This window comes from Peromyscus californicus, unplaced genomic scaffold, assembly GCF_007827085.1.
Source record: "Peromyscus californicus insignis strain IS unplaced genomic scaffold, ASM782708v3 Scaffold_8__1_contigs__length_139910024, whole genome shotgun sequence".
Lineage (NCBI taxonomy): Eukaryota > Metazoa > Chordata > Mammalia > Rodentia > Cricetidae > Peromyscus > Peromyscus californicus.
In genome coordinates, this window is record NW_026294606.1 from 101,523,858 (window position 1) to 101,546,548 (window position 22,691).

At 44.0% G+C, this 22,691-nt stretch overlaps 1 protein-coding gene across 1 annotated transcript in view; it reads right to left on the reverse strand.

The window, feature by feature from the left end:
* The window catches only part of Pkd1l3 (polycystin 1 like 3, transient receptor potential channel interacting), a 60,302-nt gene extending 51,958 nt beyond the window's left edge, over positions 1–8,344 (reverse strand). Inside the window, 2 exon segments of the mRNA XM_052727664.1 lie at positions 6,895–7,903; positions 7,982–8,344. Coding sequence (XP_052583624.1) covers positions 6,895–7,903; positions 7,982–8,287 — 1,315 coding nt within the window. The 5' untranslated portion in view covers positions 8,288–8,344.
* Positions 8,345–22,691: the final 14,347 nt, after the last annotated feature.

Genomic DNA, 22,691 nt, shown 5'->3' on the forward strand with positions numbered 1-22,691 from the left:
GATGAAGGAAACAATTCAAGATTTGAAAATTGAAATTGAGACAATAAAGAAGACACAAACTGAGGGAATGCTGGAAATAGAAATCCTGACTAAATGAACAGGAACTACAGAAGCAAGCATAACCAACTGAATGCAAGAGATGGAACAGAGAATCTCTGATGTTGAAGACACAATAGAGAAAATAGATTTGTCAGTCAAAGAAAACACTAAAGACAAAAAAGTCGTAACACAAAACGTCCAAGAAATTTGGAACACCATGAAAAGACCAAACCTAAGAATAGTAGGGATAGAAGAAGAATACCAACTCAAAGGCACAGAAAATATATTCAACAAAATCATAGAAGAAAACTTTCCTAACCTAAAGAAAGAAATACCTATGAAGATACAAGAAGAACACTGCATTACAGAACACCGAATAGGCTGGATCCAAAAAAATGTCCCTCACCACATACACTATCAAACACTAAAAGTCCCCTCACCATCAAAGCACCAAACATACAGAACAAAAAAAAATATTAAGAGTCGCAAAGGAAAAAGACCAAGTAACATATAAAGGCAGATCCATCAGAATAACACCAGACTTCTCACTAGAGACTATGAAAGCTAGAAGGTCCTGGACAAATGTTATGCAGATACTAAGAGACCATGGATGCCAACCAAGACTATTATACCCAGCAAAACTCTCAATCACTATAGACAGAGTAAACAAAGTATTCCATGATAAAACCAGATTTAAATAATACCTATCCACAAATCCAGCCCTACAGAAAGCACTAGAAGGATAAATCCAACCTAAAGAAGCTAAACACACCCAAGAAAACTCAGGCAATAGATAATACCACACCAACAAATACCAAAGAAGGAAAATGAAACACGACCACAAAAAAAATAACAGGAATTAATAATCACTGGTCATTAATATCCATCAATATCAATGGTCTCAACTCACCTATAAAAAGACACAGACTAACAGAATGGATAAGAAAACAGGATCCATCCTTCTGCTGCATACAAGAAACACACCTTAACTTCAAAGACAGACACTACCTCAGAGTAAAGGGCTGGGAAAAGGCTTTCCAAGAAAATGGACCTAAGAAGCAAGCTTACCGGTATAGCTATCCTAATATCTAATAAAATAGACTTCAAACTAAAATCAATCAAAAGAGATCAGGATGGACATTACATATTTATCACAGGAAAAATCCACCAAGATGAAGTCTCAATTCTGAACATTTATGACCCAAATACAAAAGCACCTACATTTATAAAAGAAACATTACTAAAGCTTAAATCGCACATCAAACCCCACACACTAGAAGAGGGAGATTTTAACACACCACTCTCACCAAAGGACAGATCTACCAGACTGAAACTTAACAGAGAAATAAGAGAACTAACAGATGTTATGACTCAAATGGACTTAATAGATATCTACAGAACATTCCTTCCTAACACAAAAGAATATACCTTCTTCTCAGCACCCCATGGAACCTTCTCAAAAATCGACCACATGCTTGGTCACAAAGCAAATCTCAACAGATACAAAAACATTGGAATAACCTCCTGTATCTTATCGGACCACCATGCCTTAAAAGTTAGATTTCAACAACAACAAAAATTATAGAAAACCTACAATCTCATAGAAACTGAATAATGCCCACCTGAAACACCAATGGGTCAAGGAAGAAATAAAGAAAGAAATTAAAGATTTCCTAGAATTCAATGAAAATGAAAGTACAACATACCCAGACCTATGGAACACTATCAAAGCAGTGCTAAGAGAAAAATTCATAGCTCTAAATGCACACATAAAGAAGATGGAGAAATCTCATACCAATGAATTAACAGCACAACTGAAATCTTAGAACAAAAAGAATCAAACTCACCCAGGAGAAATAGACGCCAGGAAACAATCAAATTGAGGGCTGAAATCAATGAAATAGAAACCAAGAGAACAATACAAAAAAAAAAATCAATGAAACAAAGAGTTGGTTCTTTGAAAAAATCAACAAGATAGACAAATCCCTAGCCAAATTAACCAAAAGGCAAAGAGAGAGCATCCAAATTAACAAAATCAGAAATGAAAAGGGAGACATAACAACAGACAACGAGGAAATCCAGAGAATCATCAGGTCATACTTCAAAAACATGTACTCCACAAAATTGGAAAATCTGGAAGAAATGAACAATTTTCTGGATAGATACCACATACCAAAGTTAAATCAAGACCAGATAAACTATTTACATAGACCAATAACCCCTAAAGAAATAGAAACAGTCATTAAAAGTCTCCCAACCAAAAAAAGTCCAGGACCAGATGGTTTCAGTACAGAATTCTACCAGATTTTCAAAGAAGAACTAATTCCAATACTCTTCAAATTGTTCCACACAATAGAAACAGAAGGAACATTACCAAACTCTTTTTATGAGGCTACAATTACCCTGATACCCAAGCCACACAAAGATGCAACAAAGAAAGAGAATTACAGACCAATCTCCCTCATGAACATTGATGCAAAAATACTCAACAAAATATTGGCAAACCAAATCCAAGAACACATCAAAAAAAGTATCCACCATGACCAAGGATATTTCATCCCAGGGATGCAAGGATGGTTCAACATATGAAAATCTGTCAATGTAATACACCATATAAACAAACTGAAGGGAAAAAAACCACATGACCATCTCATTAGATGCTGAAAAAGCCTTTGACAAAATCCAACACCTCTTCATGATAAAGGTCTTAGAGAGATCAGGAATACAAGGAATATTCCTAAACATAATAAAGGCAATTTACAGCAAGCCAACAGCCACCAACAAATTAAATGGAGAGAAACTCAAAGCGATTCCACTAAAATCAGGAACAAGGCTGTCCACTTTCTCCATATTTATTCAATATAGTACTTGAAGTTCTAACTAGAACAATAAGACAACAAAAGGAGATCAAAAGGATACAAATTAGAAAGGAAGAAGTCAAACTTTCACTATTTGCAGATGATATGATAGTATACATGTGACCCAAAAAATTCTACTAGGGAACTCCTACAGCTGATAAACTCCTCCAGTAAAGTGGCAGGATACAAGATTAACTCAAAAAAATCAGTAGCCCTCCTATACACAAATGATAAAAGGCCTGAGAAAGAAGTCAGAGAAACATCACCCTTTACAATAGCCACAAATAATATAAAATAACTTGGGATAATACTAACTAAACAAGTGAAGGACCTGTTTGATAAGAACTTTAAATCTCTAAAGAAAGAAATTGAATACATCAGAAAATGGAAGGATCTCCCATGCTCATGGTCAGGTAGGATTAACATAGTAAAAATGACAATCTTATCAAAAGCAATCTACAGATTCAATGCAATCCCCATCAAAATCCCATCACAATTCTTCACAGACTTGGAAAGAAAAATACTCAACGTCATATGGAAAAACAAAAGACCCAGGATAGCTAAAAGAATCCTGTGTAATAAAGCAACCTCTGGAGGAATTACCATCCCTGACCTCAAGCTCTACTATAGAGCTATAGTAATAAAAAAAGCTTGGTACTGGCATAAAAACTGACATATGCCAGGTGGTGTTGGTGCACAATTTTAATTCCAGCACTTGGGAGGCAGAGGCAGGTGGATCTCTGTGAGTTTGAGGCCAGCCTGGACTACAGAGTGAGTACCAGGAAAGGCACAAAGTTACACAGAGAGAAACCCTGTTTCGAAAAACAAAACAAAACAAAACAAAAAACAAAAAAAACCCGACATAAAGACCAATGGAATCGAATTGAAGACCCTGACATTAATCCATGCACATATGAACACCTGATTTTTGACAAAGAAGTCAAAACTATACAATGGAAAAAAGAACGTATCTTCAACAAATGGTGCTGGCATAACTGGATGTCAATATGTAAAAGTTACAAATAGATCCATATCTGTCACCATGCACAAAACTTAAGTCCAAGTGGATCAAAGACCTCAAGATAAATCCAGTTACACTAAACTTAATAGAAGAGAAAGTAGGAAGTACTGTTGAACGCATTGGCACAGGAGATCACTTCCTAAATATAACACCAGCAGCACAGACACTGAGCACAACAATTAATAAATGGGACCTCTTGAAACTGAGAAGCTTTTGTAGGGTAAAAGACACGGTCAATAAGACAAAAAGACAGCCTACAGAATGGGAAAAGACCTTCACCAACCCCATATCTGACAGAGGACTGATCTCCAAATCAAATAAAGAACTCAAGAAACTAGACATCAAAATACTGAACAATCCAATTAAAAAATGGGCTAAAGAGCTAAACAGAATTCTCAAAAGAAGAATCTCAAATGGCTGAAAGACATTTAAAGAAATGCTCAACATCCTTAATCATCAGAGAAATGCAAATCAAAATGACTCTGAGATACCACTTTACACCTATCAGAATGGCTATGATCAAAAACACTAATGACAGTCAATGTTGGAGAGGATGCAGAGCAAAGGGAACACTCCTCCACTGTTGGTGGGAATGCAAACTTGTACAACCACTGTGGAAATCAGTATGGCCGTTTCTCAGGAAATTGGGAATCGATCTACCTCAAGACCCAGCCATATCACTCTTGGGTATATACCCAAGGAATGCTCAATCATACCACAAAGATACATGCTCAACTATGTTCATAGCAGCACTATTTGTAATAGCCAGAACCTGGAAACAAGCTATATGCCCATCAACTGAAGAATGGATTAAGAAAATGTGGTATGGTACATATACATAATGGAGTACTATTCAGCAGAGAAAAACAATGATAGCATGAAATTTGCAGGCAAATGGATGGAACTAGAAAATATCATCCTGAGTGAGGTAACCCAAACCCAGAAGGACAAACATGGTTATGTACTCACTCATAAGTAGATACTAGATATAAAGCAAAGAACAATCAGACTGCAACCCACAGAACAAGGGAGGGTATATAGCAGGGGCAACCCTAGGATGACTGTGGCTTATAATAAGTTTTAGTTTTACTCAATTACTGGGCAAGCCTCAATGAAACATTTCACTATTAGGATAAGAATTTATACTGTATCAAGCTGATAATAGAAAAATAAATAAATAAAAATAAATATAATAAAAAAAAGAAAAGGGAAACCCTCAAAGTACTGTTGTAGCAGGAGGTGAGGTGCCAAACACTTCCCCAGACAAACTGAGCAAACAGAGCAAGGCCCTAGCTTACAAAGCTTCTATGCTTGAAGTCCAACCTTCACTGATTCCCATGTAAACCCAACTGCTTGTTTGAGCTGGAGAACAGCCCGCTTATCACACACATCTTCAAGAGATGTTTACCAAGGCCCTACTGCACTCTGTAGATGCTGCGTTAGGTGGGAAGAGAGTAGCCGGTGGGTCATGATCCTGTCCGTCTTAGTGAGGGATTCTGTGGCTGTGAGGAAACACCATGACTAAAAGCCAGCTTACACTTCCACATCGTAGTCCATCACTGAAGGAAGCCCGGGACAGGAACTCAAACAGGGCAGGAACCTGGAAGCAGGAGCTGATGCAGAAGTCAAGGAGGGGTGCTGCTTAACTGGCTTGCTCTCATGGCGTGCTCAGCCTGTTTTCCTACAGAACCCAGGACCACCAGCCCATGGATGGCCCCATCCACACACAATAGGCTGGGCCCTCCCCTATCAATCACTAATTCAGAAAATGTCTTACAGCTGGATCTTCTGGAGGCATTTTTTCAATTGAGATTCTCTCCTTTCAGCTAATTCCAGCTTGTGTCAAGTTAACATAAGACTAGCCAGCACACCACCCTCGTGGGCCACATGGTCCAATGGGTTATACCTGACTTTGTGGGAGAGGTCACTGATAGAAGGAACTGGACTGAGAATCACTGCATTGTGGCTTTGACAACTGAGGTGCAAACCAGAAAGGATGAGGATATGGGCGAGCTGTAGCTGCCACCCCATGTCCCAACAGAGGATGGGCTTTCCAGATGCTATCCTAGCTAGAGGCAGCTGCAGGGACACATACCTCATTTGGTATTTTAGAACCCAGATGGGCCACATCATGGCACATCTTAACATTCATGTAGCCCAGGCCTTAAACCTGCAATCCTCCAGCCTCAGGCTGCTGAGTACTGGAATTATAGGCATCGGCTACCTCACTTGGCTGTTTAATTTTCCCATTGTTGCACACTTAACACATACCTGGAATTGGGCAGCATTGCTAAATTCTCTTAACGGGTTCTAGTAATTTATCTGTAAACACTTCTGGATATTCGTTCTACATTTCTGGCTTCTCTTTGTTTAAGGAAAGGAGCCCCATTCTTGGTTGAAGCTATTGCAGGCTAGTCCTTCCTTAGTGGAAGACCATGTTGGGACAAGGGTGAACATCTAGCTTCCATCACCATGTGAAGCTGATCAGAGCAAATGGGATGTTTGAATGGTAAAGTGTCAGGCTGCATATAAACCGGGTTTGAAGTTTTAAAAGTCGGAGTGGAGAATGGGATCCTGTCAGTCACCCTGTCTCAGTGGCTCCTGCTTTTCTCCTTTGATACAGTGGAGAGGCTAGCAGAGGTTCTTGGCCCCCCGGGGGTGAATATGTGAGTCCTAACTAAGAATGAGCCATCAAGTGTAGCAATGCGCACATAACCCTCAGGTTAGATTTGTTTCGTTTTTGCTTCCAGTGACAGTTCTCCTGGGAGGTGACAGGGTGACCATCAATAGTGCTTTGAAAAGTGACTCTGGAGATGCCATGAGAGATGGACATACATGCTCTCCTCATGACTATTTTTCCAATACTGGTGACTGAACCCGGGCCATGCATATGCTGGGCCAGTGTTTTACCACTGAGATACATCCCCAGGCCTTTCAGTGTCGTGAAGTTACCCAGTCATCTTCTGTTTTCCAGGCTTACCTGATAGGCTGGACTCAGAAATGACCTTTGTGGACGGGTGGAGATGACCGCTGGGTGAGCGTCTTCCTTTGCACTTGAGGTGATGTCTGCCAAAGATCTTACAGCAGGTCTTGTGGACTCAGGCCTGGTGACCTCTGTTGCAACAGGCCATGGTGGGCTGCTGGGTGCAGGTGTGACTGATGTCACCTGTGGTGGGCTGTTTGGTGCAGGTGTGGCTGATGTCACCTGTAGTGAGCTATTGGATGTGGGTGTGGCTGATGTCACCTGTAGTGAGCTATTGGATGCCGGTGTGGCTGATGTCACCTGTGGTGAGCTGCTGGGTGCAGGTGTGACTGATGTCACCTGTGGTGGGCTGCTGGGTGCAGGTGTGGCTGATGTCACCTGTGGTGAGCTATTGGATGTGGGTGTGGCTGATGTCACCTGTGGTGGGCTGCTGGGTGCAGGTGTGACTGATGTCACCTGTGGTGAGCTATTGGATGCTGGTGTGGCTGATGTCACCTGTAGTGAGCTATTGGATGTGCGTGAGGCTGATATCACCTGTGGTGAGCTATTGGATGCTGGTGTGGCTGATGTCACCTGTGGTGAGCTATTGGATGTGAGTGTGGCTGATGTCACCTGTGGTGAGCTATTGGATGTGGGTGTGGCTGATGTCACCTGTGGTGGGCTGCTGGGTGCAGGTGTGGCTGATGTCACCTGTGGTGAGCTATTGGATGTGGGTGTGGCTGATATCACCTGTGGTGAGCTATTGGATGCTGGTGTGGCTGATGTCACCTGTGGTGAGCTATTGGATGTGGGTGTGGCTGATGTCACCTGTGGTGAGCTATTGGATGTGGGTGTGGCTGATGCCACCTGCAGTGGGCTGCTGGGTGCAGGTGTGGCTGATGTCACCTGTGGTGAGCTATTGAATATGGGTGTGGCTGATGTCACCTGTGGTGAGCTATTGGATGCCGATGTGACTGATGTCACCTGTGGTGGGCTGCTGGATGTGGGTGTGGCTGATGTCACCTGTGGTGAGCTATTGAATATGGGTGTGGCTGATGTCACCTGTAGTGAGCTGCTGGGTACAGGTGTGGCTGATGTCACCTGTGGTGGGCTTCTGGGTGCAGGTGTGGCTGATGTCACCTGTGGTGAGCTATTGGATGTGGGTGTGGCTGATGCCACCTGTGGTGAGCTATTGGATGCCAATGTGATTGATGTCACCTGTGGTGGGCTGCTGGATGTGGGTGTGGCTGATGCCACCTGTGGTGGGCTGCTGGGTGCAGGTGTGGCTGTTGTCACCTGTAATGGGCTGCTGGATGTGGGTGTGGCTGATGTCACCTGTGGTGGGCTGCTGGGTGCAGGTGTGGCTGTTGTCACCTGTGAGCTTCTGTTCGGAGATGTAATTATCATCTGTGGTATGACTTTTGAAGGTAATAAGGAAAATGGGAGGATGGGAAAGCACAGTGTCTTAGACTGAAAGATAAAAACACATAAAGGAAGAGGCTGAATCTTGTTTTACCAAGTGCAGCATCATTGGGGCAGTGTTCTGTCTTCACTCTGGGCCTCTCATGTCCTATGGGATACTGCTGTCACACCTCTGAGAGGACACGGTCCACACTGTACATTTAGGACAATGGATTCCCTGCCCACCATTCAATAACTTATTAAACATTTACCATGTTCTAGGCCATGTTCTAGAGGACTAGGGGCATGGAACAAAATGAACATTGGTGTCTGGCCTCTTAGGGCCTCAATGGGAGTGGAGACTGATGGACAAATTGTATCAGGTACTGAAAACATGCTGTGAAGGAAACATCTAGGGGAGCAGATGGAGGAGAAAGACTGCGCTTCAGACTGGAAGTCAGAGGTGAGAGTGAGGACAGGGAAGAAAGAAGTGGGTTCTGCCAACATGTCTGAGGACATCTGAGGGGGGCAAAGCCTGCTGGGTGTATTTGAGGAGGAAGCAGGAGGCCAAAAAAGAAAAGTGGTAGGGGATGGGGTGGATTGAGCAGCGGGGATGAGGGGCGTGTCCAGTGTCAGCAATCAGGATCCCTCTGACTCCTGTGTGAGGTCGGACAGGGAAGGAAGGGGCGAAGGACCTGGAGAGATGAGGAGGCCTAATGGAGTGGTACAGACTTCGTTGTCTCCCTCAAGGCAGCCTTTCAAGGGATGACAGCTTGGGAAATGCCAAGAAGGGAATTTTATTTCACCTTCATCTTTTTATATTCCTCAAAACACTTCTTCAGTTAACACAGGACCAAAGAAACAAAGCAATTTAGATAGGCCCCAGAGGTCACCATGCAGACCACTAGGAAGAGAAGAGCCTGAACTCGGGCGCTGCATTGACCGTTGCTGCCTTCCCTTCCCTCTGACTCCTCTCCCTCTTTGACTTCCAGATTTTATTGTATGCACATGTGTAGCTAGAGTTTTCCTGCCTGGCCCACAGTCAGGACAAATCTCTCTCACCTGCCAGTCCCACAGCCACTCAGACCTGACCAAGTAAACACAGAGACTTATATTGGTTACAAACTGTATGGCCGTGGCAGGCTCCTTGCTAACTGTTCTTACAACTTAAATTAATCCATTTCCATTAATCTATACCTTGCCACATGGCTCGTGGCTTACCAGGATCTTCACATGCGGCTTGTCATGGTGGCGGCTGGCAGTGTCTCCCTGACTCAGCCTTCCACTTCCCAGCTTTATTCTCCTCCTTGTCCCGCCTATACTTCCTGCCTAGCCAATGCCCAATCAGTGATTTATTTATTGACCAATCAGCAACACATTTGACATACAGACAATCCCACAGCACACATGTTTCTAAAAGATGCTGCAAGCTCTCTGAATGAAGCAGAGGGCAAACAAACAGCAGAACGGAACCGGTCATCACATCTGCACAGAAGCACAAAGACCAGTGGCTAGAACAGCAAGGAGCGGGTCATCACATCTGCACAGAAGCACCAAGACCAGTGGCTAGAACAGCAAGGAGCGGGTCATCACATCTGCACAGAAGCACCAAGACCAGTGGCTAGAACAGCAAGGAGCAGGTCATCACATCTGCACAAAGGCACAAAGACCAGTGGCTAGGACCATCTTCAGATCACCTGCTAGCCCAATTCTTCCCTTTCTAGAAAGCTGTGCCCACGCACTCTGAGAGACAGTAAAATCCTGGCAGGACCCACTGACAGGAGAGATGAACACTTCACATGTATCTTTGGATCACAGTACGTACAAGATTAGTAGGAGCATGCTGGTGACATGTGGCTGGCGGAGGGACATCTCCTAGAGAAATGAGAAGGTGAAACTGTATATGATTAACTTGAAGTCATTTGGAAAACACCGATTTATAGTTTTATCTAGCTACCATGATTGCTTGCTTACTTGCATGTCTCATCAGAGGCTGGCGGTTGAACCTAGAGCCTCCTGCATGCCAGTTAAGTACTCTGTCACTGAGCTAAGTCCCCAGGCCACTCATTATTGCTGTCTTTCTCCTCCCACATTCTCCATTAGGACAGTCATCACCTGAAGCAGCCAAGTCACTCAGAACTTGGGGTATTGGTGGCCTAGACCACCTACAGAGCCAGTCAGGGAATGGCTGTTAGAGGACCAGCTACAGAGGTCAGAACAGGACAGGCTCCTAATTGTGTAAGAGCCTTGGTGCTATTACAATCAAATTTTTTTTAGGCAGTGTCTTAGCGTTTCTATTGCTTCAATGAAACATCATGACCAAAAGGCAAGTTGGGAAGGGAAGGGTTTATTTGGCTTACATAACAAAGACTATTGGGGTCCAGCCCCTCTACAGCCTTTTCCCAGAGTTCCAGAAGAGATGCTACCAGTGGCAGATTAATTAATCTGAGGGATTATCAAATAAATCTACGTATATGAAACTCTTTAGTCCATTCACTTTGTTCTTCTGAGTTAGTTCTCTCTATCTACAGCTTCTTTTCTGCTCTCACGCTTAGCTCCTTTCTTGCCTGATTCTCTCTACATTTTTCTGCTCTTAGTTCTTTTCCATCTAGTTCTTCCCCATCTAGTTCTTTCCATTGTAGTTCCCCAATCTAGTTCTCTCAAGTCTCTGAGGTTTACAGTTATATACTCATGCAATCAGCAATGCTCTGGCCAAAGCAAGGTCACACGGCTTGAATTCTTACAGGGTCAAAAGGAGGGGTAAACAGTAATTGTCAGCTATCGTTAGCAACACAAAAGGGAAATGACTAATGGGGAATAGAATCAACTGATGGCTAAACTGGGTAAAGAGATCTGAGAAAAGAGGTTTGTATGCTCAAATTGTGTTAGTTAAGGGGCTGGAGAGATGGCTCAGAGGTTAAGAGCACCAACTGCTCTTCCAGAGGTCCTGAGTTCAATTCCCAGCACCCACATGGTGGCTTGATCTGGCGCCCTCTTCTGTGTATATAATAAATAAATAAATCTTTTAAAAAAAAAGTGGTTAGTTAAAATGTTAAGAGTCTAAGACACTAAGTCATGAGTGAAAATAAAACTGCATTTTTTTCCTTTGGAGCCATACTTGTCTCAGCCTAATCTTGGCTGTGCCATTTTCTGTCAGGGCAGGGGTAGCTAGGCAGCCTGTGTCACAGATTGATGTACCTGGTATGTAAAAGCCTTTTTGCTCTGAGTTAATTGTTAGAGGGGAGGTCTGGAGATACCACTTGGGCTATGGGAGAAAAGAGAGTTTAAGCTTAATTTGCACAAGAAACAAGGCTTTGTACCTAACATCCACCTGGCCTTGGCAGTTGTCCCTGTATGGATCTTTACCTTATTTTCAGGAGACTAGCAGGGGGTCTGGATGCTTATCTATCTGCAGTTTGTCCTTGGATGTTTGAGAAGTATCTCAGAAAAACTGCTTTTGTCCAGAGATGGCCCTCGCCCTGGATACTTGCTGAAGGAGACAATTGCAGAAGGTAGATATCTGATTCTATTGCTAAAAAGGGGAAACAAAAGCCTGGAAAAAAGAAGTCTTGTTGTGTGGCTGTTGTCAACACAGTTGGGGGAAGTTATCCAATACCTTAATTGTATTGGGAAAAACTGTGCCCAATGAATGATCAATCACACTATTAGAAGTTCTTAGAGTCAAATGGAAAAGCTATAATAGCCCACATGAAATTCATAGCAGGAAACAGCTAATATTCAAAAGCCAATATCACCAAGACTCCTTAAGTCTTGGCTGTGTCCTCTGGAAAGGCCTTGGCTTCTTCCAGGTATAGCTTTGTCAAGGTCAGATGAACTCCTACTACGTATTTCTGTGGCCCGCAGCACTGATACTTCAGCATTGCTGCTCATCACTGAAGGAAGTCAGGACTGGAGCTCAAACAGGGCAGGGCCCTGGAGGCAGGAGCTGATGTGGAGGCCATGGCGGGGAGCTGATTACTGACTTGCTTCCCATGGCTTGCTCAGCCCATCTTCTTATAGAACTCAGGACCACCAGCCCAGGGATGGCACCACCCACCATGGGCTGGGCCTTTCCCCACTGATCATTAAATGAGAAAATGTCTTACAGCTGGATCTCATGAAAGCATTTCCTCCACTGAGGCTCCTTTGTCTGACGACTCTAGCTTGTGTCAAGTCGACACATAAAACCAGCCAGTACAGGCGGCCAATTAGCGGTGAGGAGTAGTTTATGGCTCCAGAGGAAGTTGTCGGGCCCACTGTGAGTCTTAGTTACCCCTGTCATGACCGAATGGCTGCCACCACCAACTTCACGGGGGAGGACTTTATTTAGACTCGTCATTGCAGTGCGGGTGTGGCAGATCTGGTCCAGTAGTTCACCTCGTGGAGGATAAGTAATCAGAGGGGAGACAGTCAGAGCTTTTCAGCCTTCTCCAGAGGAGAAGGCTCACACCCGTGGGACAGTGTCACCCCACACTCTAGGTGAGTCTTGTCTGCTCACTTTATGCTCTCTGGGAACACTGGTACAGATCTACCCAGAGCTGTCCATCACTGTTCTGCTAGGTGATTCTAACCCAGTCAGGCTGACAGTGAGGACTGCCCCTTGAAGAGAGTTTGTGAACTACAAAGATTCTGTCTTCAGTGTGTTTCTCCTGGCTTGTCACTGAGTAAATGCAAGCTCTCTCCTTTTACTCTCCTGGATTAACATCTTGGTAGTAAGATGGGATAAAAGTCAGGGGATGTTAAGGAGACGCGGAGAGAGGAAAGGGAGCCCCTCGCCTGGAGTCTGGTTGCAGTCTCTCATGGGATTAGTTAAGAATTTGTTTTTTAAAGGTTTGTTAAGGGAGCCTCACAGCTCACTGGTTATAAGAGCACTGGCTGCTCTTCCAGAGGACCCAGTTCGATTCCCAACAGCCACACGGCAGCTCACATAGCAAAGGGTTGGGGTGTGATTCTGTTGTATAGTGCTTGCCTAGTATGCACAGAGCCTAGGCTTGATTGCCAACACCACAAAGAAAGAGAAGGGGTGCGCAGTCTGCAGGACTGAAATCAGATATGCGGACTCAAGCAGGCCACGGCTCCTTGGTTCCAGATAAAACAACTCATTCAGATTTACCTCAGCTCCGGGCACCTCCAGGGAGGAATGGATCACACACTTGAGAAGGAACGCATTACCTGAGATCTCGTGTGTCTGTCTCTGGACTCCTCTATTTTTCTTGAGTCTCGGTGGACTGTGTTCATTTCTCCCACTGCTTGCACCATGCTGGGGAAAGGCCTCTGTGTGGAGTCAATAGAAAGGTTTGTCTGTTGGCTATGGCTTTGGCTCTAAGCTCACAAATTACATTACAGACGCACACGGTAACCAGGAAAAAACAAACCAATATTATTAATCATTTCCATTAGATAACAATATGGGGATTCTGAAGCAGCCCCTTTGATCTGACCAGAGCCACATCTGGCTGTATGCTACTGGACACCTAAAATTGAGTCTAGCTGGGCCAACAAGTGAGCAACAGAGGATTCAATGCCCAGCATGAAAGACAGGCCAAGTAAAACATCTTCCCTTTCGGTTTTCTAACTTGGGTCGGTAGAGCTCAGGGCCCAGAAATGGCAGGAGTGGCTTTGGTGGTGGTCCAGGCAACATGCACTTTGCCATTGAGCCATACTTTCAGCCCAACAGTGACATCCTGGAGTGCCTCATTTTCTACATACATACATACATACATACATACATACATACATACATACTATATACATACATACATGTTCCTCAAGCGTGCAAATTGAACACTAGAGAAAATCATGTAACTACACTGGCTACATCTCAACTTAAAAAATTAGGACCACAATCCTTCTCAGTCTGCATCTGCACTGCCTGGTGATCAGCAGTGTGTCTACTCTATTCGATATTGTTCTTGCATGACTATTTTTCACTTCCTTAGTCAGTCTCCCACAACCAGGAGCCTTCTATATCCTACTTAGAGCAGATAGCAACTTGCTTTTTACTTTATTTCACTGTGTGTGTGTGTGTGTGTGTGTGTGTGTGTGTGTGTGTTGGACTGAATGAGGATGGCCCTTATAGGCTCATATATTTGAATACTGGGCCCCCAGTTGTTTGAACTGCTTGGGAAGGATAGGAGGCGTGGCCTTGTCGGAGAAGGCATGTCACTAGGGGTGGGCTTTGAAGTATTAAAAGCCCATGCCGGCTGGGCGGTGGTGGCGCACGCCTTTAATCCCAGCACTCGGGAGGCAGAGCCAGGCGGATCTCTGTGAGTTCGAGGCCTCTCTCTCTCTCTCTCTCTCTCTCTCTCTCTCTCTCTCTTTCTCTCTCTCTCTCTCTTTTTCTCTCTGCCTCATGCTTGTGGATCGGATGTGAGCTCTCAGCTGCTGCTCCAGCCACCTGTTACCAAAACAACAAGAACAAGAAACCAGAAGCTTTTATTGCTTTTATGGAATACTCTTCTGGTTCTTTTCTGATCTTGAGCAATTTATTTTGAGAGAATTATTAAATGATTCAAATTTGCTAGCTTCACTTTTTCCCTGACACATCTTTATTTTTTTTATTTTGGGGGATTGCTAAAGTCCTTGATCTAGATATTTTTATCATCTTTTTAATGTGTTTTGTGCTGATAGAGTATCACAGACTCAGTAATTTATAAAGGGCAGAAATTTAGGGCTGGGAGTGTGGCTTGGCGAGGGGTGCTTGGTTAGCATGAACAAGATCCTGGATTGCATTATAACATAGAGAGAAAGAAAAGAGGAAGGAAAGGAGGAACAGGGAAGAAGAAAAAGAAAAGGAGAATGAAATAACCAGAAATAGCCGGGCAGTGGTGGCGCACGCCTTTAATCCCAGCACTAGGGAGGCAGAAGCAGGCAGATCTCTGTGAGTTCAAGGCCAGCCTGGTCTACAGAGGGAGTTCCAGGACAGCCAGGGCTACACAGTGAAACCCTGTCTCAAAAAATAAAAACAAACAAACAAAAAAGAAAGCAACATCAACAACAACAACAAAAAACAAACCAGAAATACTTTTTTCTCAGTTTGGGAGCCAGAGAAGGCTAAAATCATGACTCTGGCATCTGACGTCTGGTGAGGGTTGCATCCTCCAGAGCAGGGGACAGCAGTGGCCTCACACGAGGAAAGGGGATGAGACGACTTATCACCAAATCCCGGCCCCAGGGGAGGGGACCTGATGGCCTAGGAACCTCTAAAAGGCTCCTCTTCTTTGACTTTCCATTAGTAGAAGCTGGATTTGGGTGATGCACTTAACACAGCGATACATACATAAAACATTTAGTGGCCCAGTGATGGGACCATAAGACAAAGTACATTCAGAGGGCTAGCTGCCCTTTCTGCCCTGTCTCCTTCCTACCCATCAGCCTCTAGTACCAACTTTTTTTTGTTGTTTTGTTTTTTGAGACAAGGTTTCTCTGTGTAGTTTTGGTGCCTGTCCTGGATCTCACTCTGTAGACCAGGCTACTAGAGATCCGCCTGCCTCTGCCTCCTGGGTGCTGGCATTAAAGACATGCACCACCACCACCCGGCCCAATTTTTTTTCTGTTCTGTTCATAAGTGTGTGTGTGTGTGTGTGTGTGTGTGTGTGTGTGTGTGTGTGTGTATACATGTTCATGCTGTCTTTTAAAAATATTCCACTCTATACATTGTTCTTTACTTTGCTTCATTCCCCACTAGAGAGCCTATATTGCAGAGATAAGTCCATTGCAATTTTCAGACATGTGCACATCTAAGCCCAAAAGTTTAGGCATCATGTTGGACATGGGGGCTCATGCCTGTTATCCCAGCACTTGGGAAGTAGAAGCAGAAGGGTCAGAAATTCAAGGTCATGCTTGGACACCTAATGAGACTGAGGCATCACAGGGTGAGGAGGATTGTATTTGTAGAGTCCAAAGCCAAGAATTCTTGAGACTGTCCAAAGACTCAACTGTCATTCAAAACTGATGCCCATATCATCAAGCAGGCTACATTAATTAAAAATTGCTTTTTTAACCTGGAGGTGGGCTTGCTGAAAAACCTTCCGTAGTGACCACAGGTGACTAACAGTGGTAATACAGCTGGTGAACATTATAACGGGAGGCAGCTTTCGAGGAGGAACCAATGGCTGCTGACTGGTGAGGGATTCAGACTTGCTACTGCGGCCTCATTCATGGCAGCCAGCTGCAATGTTTGCAAAATAGAAGGGCACAGCACTAAGAACCGGAATGGTGAAGCCTGAGGGCCTTGAACCGGAATGGTGAGGCCTGAGGGGCTTGAAGCTAGGCGCTCACTGCATTGAGACAGTGAGTGCTTTCTCTCCTCTTCCTCGAGGAAGGCGATTTTCTATTGGGACAGAGAGATGCCACAATGAATTCTGTCTTTGCTAGTCACAGACACCTCACATGTTAATAAGAATGTATTTGTACGTTTTTAAAGCAGAATGAAGTGGACGGGCATGGCAGGACACACCTTTAATCCCATGCTCTGGGAGCAGAGGCAGGAGTATCGTTTTGAGGTTTGAGACCAGCTTGTTCTACAGAGCTAGTTTCAGGACAGTCACAGCTACAAAGTGAGAGACTCTGCCCCCCCCCCCCCAAAATGTGGAATGAAATTTTGTCTAGATGGTCTGAGATATCCTAAGGACATCAAGAATCTACTGGGCCACAACTAAATGCTTTATAAAAACAGAGGCCATTGCCAGGAGTATCGCTTAATTAAAAAATGATAGTTATGCTGGAGAGTTAGCTTAGTGGATAAGTGTGTGCACTGTTCTTGCAGAGGAGTTGAGTTTGATTCCCAAGATCCATGTCAGGAAGCTTGTATCTGTCTATAACTCCAGCTCCAGGGGGAATCTGATGCCTCTGCCCTCTGCCCTCTACAGGAACCTGAATTCATGTGCACACAGATAAAAATCACACACACACACACACACACACACACACACACACACACACACACACACACACACTGTACACATGTGTGCACCGATTGGCCATTTTGATCTCCAGCTCCAAGGAAGCACACTTCCTAAGAGATGATGGCTTCGTTTGTCTTCTCATTTTCATAGGCCACATTCTCTTTGCTTTCTCATATTTTGTCTCTACAACCCGGTGCTGACCAGACTAGGGGTGCACATTCAGAAAGTGAAAGCTGCTAACTCAGTTTCTCTTGCACTTCAACCAAGTCAACCACGAGAGGACTTCAACTAGCAACTAGCATAGTGGGATGTATGAGGACATCTAAAGGGGAGTGTTTGTTGTGATAACTAGTATCATGAAAATAAAAATTGCAGGCTGGAGAGATGGCTCAGAGGGTAAAGGCACCTGCCACCAAGCCTGAGGACCTGAGTTCAATCCCCAGAACCCACATGGCAGAAGGAGAGAACTGACTCCCACAAGCTGTCCTTGGACCTACATATGAACACTGTGGCACAAGTGTTAACCCCCACAACCCATTCCCACAGGCACACAGAAACAAGTTTAAAAAGATAATTAAAAATAGAAATTCCTGTATCTATCCTACGATCCATTACAGACTATTTAAAATGAATCCTCTCATGTGCATTCCTTACGCAAAATCAGTTTTGAAACTGAAACTGAAGTAGCTTCATCACTCACCAGTCTGGCAGATGAAATGATGCTTGTTTGAGCATTTGTCCCTTGTTGAGATGCTCTCATTAGAGCGTGTGACCACAGAGGGGCACTCGGGGGGCCCGAAGCCAGTGATATCTTCTGGAGGGACATAAGACTCAGTTAAGTCTCATTCTTCAAAGTCAGGCAGGAGAGATGGCTAAGTGGGCAACTGTGAGGACTTGAGTTCAAATCCCCAGAGCCCCCGTAGAGCCGGGCATGGTAGCCCATGTCTATAATCCCAGCACTTCTAGGTGAGATGGGAGGTGGAGAAAGGAGAGTCCCCAGAAACCTGTGGGCCAGCTAGCCTGGGGTATGCTGTGGCAAACAACAAAAAAAGACCTTGCCTCAAACAAGGTGGAAGGTGAGGACAAGTATCCGAGATTGACCTCCAGCCTGCAACACACACACTGTAGCACTAATGTGCACATGTGTGCTCTACACAAAAGCCTGATTTCCTCTGGCTTCCAACAAATGAGAATTTATGACTTCTCCCTACATAGTATAGATTACTCTCCAATACTCTATGCTTCAAATCATAGAGCTTAGAATTAATTACCTGGACATTAATGGAGAAATGATCACATAAAATTTCTTGGATTTTTTTCTCAAAAGCTGCAAGATTATGGTACCCAATTTTTTAGAAAGACAATAGATAGGTAATTTCTCTTCTAGCTTCTGTTTTAGGAAATTTGGAGCTAAGGATAACAAAGACAGTCACTGTAAAAGATTTTCCTCTTTGGGATCTTGCATAATACGAGCCAGTTGTAACCTGGAAAGGCAACATTCAGGAGGCTGAGGCAGGGGGAATTGAGAGTTTGAGGCCAGTTTAATATCAAGTTTCAGGTCATCCTGCACTATAAAGCAAAAACGGTCTCAAATACAAAACAAAACTGAACAAAACCCCAAACACCCCACATTAAACCAAGAAAAACTGCATCATACACGAAGATGGGAACTAAGTGTCAGATGGGCTCTGACAAAAAGCCCGCTGCCTTTCTTCAGAGACAAAGGAAGGCTGCGGTATGAAAGGGGACACCCGCAGAGAGAGACGATGCTCCAGCCCACATTTTTTTTTTTTTTCTGTGTACAAAAGCTGAAAGAGTAAAGTAACTTTTTTCTGCCCTAGAACAAGGCACAGGATGTTTCTTTCCTCGACACTCAGCACCAGAGCCCTACCTGGGTGGCTTGTCTCTTGATGCTTTCTCAGTAGTATTAGGTTTTCCCCGACCCACCAAACTGTTTCATTTTTCAGGGAGCTTTGAAGGAAAGCCTGAAGCGCTGGGTTCCAAGTGTGAGCCAGGCGTCCTCCCTGGTTGCTGCGGCAGTAACTCTCGGCTTCCTCGAAGCTGAAGCAGAGCCTGTGAAGCCGATAGCAGTTGTTTTTCCCAGGCTGCTCATGGTTGTTCAGCTGGTGTCCCAGAAGGACACCTACTCTAACGTACAGCCAGAGCCAGGACCTTCTCGGGAAGAGCATTTTCTCTCTGCGCCGTGAGTGAGACCACGTAAGGAGGCTCAGCAGCTGCCTGGCCCTTTAAAGAGGACTCGGTGAGTTGGTCATAATCATTTGTATTGCTCTTTTGTGGGTTGGGAACGACCTGACAAGGAGAAAAAAGGTTTTGCTTTGTTTAGAGAGCCCAAATGGAGTTCTTACCTGCTGCAAATAAATAGCAAACAGCCAGGGCACCCATGTCTCCATCTGTGTCTACATAACCAGATGTGTCTGTCTTTAGCAAATAAAGATCCATTACGAAGCTAAGTCTTTCTGTAAGCAGGGAGAGGCGGATATCTAAGGTGGATATTAGGTGGATATCTAAGCCAGTGTTACTAGGCTTGGTGATTTTAGTTTTTACAGCATGGGGATCCAACTTGGGACCTCATGCATATCAAACAAGCACCCTAGCAGGGAGCTGTGTCCAGAAAAATTGTTATTTTTATAAAGAGGAAAACTGTTCTTATTGAGTCCTATGATGGAGTTAAACATTTTAAAAATATTCACTTATTTTTATTTCATGTATATGGGTGTTTTCCCTAAATGTATTTATGGTCACCGTGTGCACGCCTGGTACCTGTGTAGCAGAAGATGTCGAGTCCCCTGAACGTGGAGCCACGATGGTTGTGAGCCATCATGTAGGTACTGGGAATTGAACCTGGGTCCTCTGCAAGAACAAGTGCTCTTAACTACTGAGCCATCTTTCCAGCCCCCTATGATTGATTTAAAAAAAAATATCTTCATCAGCCATTCATCTGGCAAAGGATTATATCCAGAATGTATAAAGAACTCAAAAAATTAACAAGAGAATAAGTAATGCAATGAATAAGTGGGCAAATGATCTGAACTGACACTTCTCAGGAGACATGCTACTGGCTGACAAACACAAGGGGGGATGCCAATCATCCTGTGTTAGACAGGGGTTGATGGAGCTGTTCTAGAAACAGAAAGAATAAACTGGCTTTCCACCGGAGCAGATTCTTCTTTTGCCAGCACGGTGAGGGGTGATGGTCTCTTCACAGGAACAGGGAGCACGTGCATGTGGTGTGGGGGCTTGACGTTTTATAGGACATGAAAAGGGGGACCTTTGGGGATGAAGGAGTCCGATCCATCGGCAGGTCACTTTCCCCTGTTGTCTGGAAGTGGCAGATGCCAGTGGGTTTGCTGTGTGGATCTCCTTATCAGAAAACTCAATTGGTGTCATCAGTCAGTCAACTTTTGTGCCCTGAGCTTCTCCGTCCATCTGACGCTTGTAGGTCATTAACCCTTCATCCTTAGCCACCAGGAAAACGCAACCCACAGCTACAGAGATTTCATTTCACCTCACTTAGAATGACTATCGGCAAAATGGGGGCTGTACATTGTTGGTGGGAATGTAAACAAGTGTGGCCTGCAGAAAATAATGGGGGCGGGCCCTAAAAAACAAACTCAGAAGAACTGCTATATGACCCAGTTATACCAGTACTAGGTGTGTACCCAGAGGGAATGAAGTCAGCATCGAGAAGAGAGCCTGGGTGTCCACGTTGATCTGAGTACTGTTCACCACAGCCAAGCCAGCATCAGCCCAGATGACCAGCTAAAGAAGAGATGGCGGAGCTATACAGCAGAGTTTTATGTGGTCGGAAAAAAGGGGGTCATGTCATTTGCCAGGAAATGGATGGAACTGGAAGTTTTCATGTTAAGCAAAATAAGACGATCAATTATCACACGTTTTCTCTCAACTGTAGAGGCTAGAATTTAAAGGCAATCTGAAACCAGTAGAGGGAAAGTTCAGGGGACTAGGCAGAGGGAGGAGAAGGAGAGGCCAAAACAGCTTAAGTTGGGAGTATGAACTGGACTGAAATGGGATATATTCGGGTATGGAAATGCTACAGTAAAGCTCATCAATATAATGTTAATGTGGATTGTTATAATACACATTCTATAAAGAACAGAATGTGTTACAGGACACACCTGCTAATGTGATGTAGTGAAGCGGATTAACATGTCTGTCATCTCAGAGCTACCCTTAAAAATGCTTTTGTGACAGAGCAGTTGAAATCTATTCATGCAGCAAGACTCCCTTTCCCAGAAGGATTTTAAAGTATAAGAAAATAAAGACTATTGCTGATAAATCTCTAGGTTTGTGTGTCCTCCATATTTGCTGCCACTGGGATTGGTTCAGATGGCTGTATCCTATTTCCTAATGGGATTGGTTCAGATGGCTGTATCCTATTTCCTAATGGGATTGGTTCAGATGGCTGTATCCTATTTCCTAATGGGATTGGTTCAGATGGCTGTACTCTGTTTTCTAATGGGATTGGTTCAGATGGCTGCATTCTGTTTCTTAATGGGATTGGTTCAGATGGCTGCATTCTGTTTCTTAATGGGATTGGTTTAGACGGCTGTATTCTGTTTAAGTGTACAAAACCAAAATCACGCATGAACTGTATTTGAAAGCTCTTACCTAGTCATTAAAGCCAGATAATAGTTGATGAAAGAGTGAATAAAAAAACAAACAAAACTAGAAATCAACAAAGTCCACACTTGGCTGAACCAAACAGCAGATCTGTGTGGTTCTGCCTTATGACTGCACAGTCTGCTTTGACTGTGGCATGCACAGTACGTCACGCCATTGGCAATCTTCAATTCTCTCATTTCTTTTTGGTTATTGTTTTGCTGAAAAACCTTTTGTTTATAGCGCTTACCACTTGGTTGTCACCTGCTACACTCCTTTAATTGATCTGTACAGCTGGTTCTTTTCTTTTATGCCAGAAACTGATCATACATGCAAGCAAATGTAGTACTGAAATGCCCTGGCAGCTTTCAGGGTTAAGACGGTCATCTGAGCAGCCCAAACAATGCTTCTTTTCTCTCCACATGTGTTTGGTGTGTGTGTTACTGGGACTGAATTCAGGACCACGTGCGTGAACTCTACCACTGAGCTACATCCTCAGCTCTTAATGCCATTATGAGTTTTGAAAATCATTGCAGAAGCAGACAGCTCTCGAGTCAGAATCTGAAGACTATCCCCTTCGTTGGAAAACACTGCAGTATTCTATTGAAGGGCATTGTCTGGTCTATACTTTCAAAACGTCTAATTATGGAAGAAATGAAATTATTAATGTACTTAATAATGAGAGGAAGAAGGTTCAGGTGAGGAATGCATTGAGTTGAACCAGGAGTAAAAGGCCATCTCACTTATAAAGACAAACTCATGAGAACACCCAGACTAAGCAGAGAAACCCTACACACCAGGAAGGCATGGGATACTATAATACAGTCCCTAGAACAAATAGTCAAGATGACTAGACCCAGCAA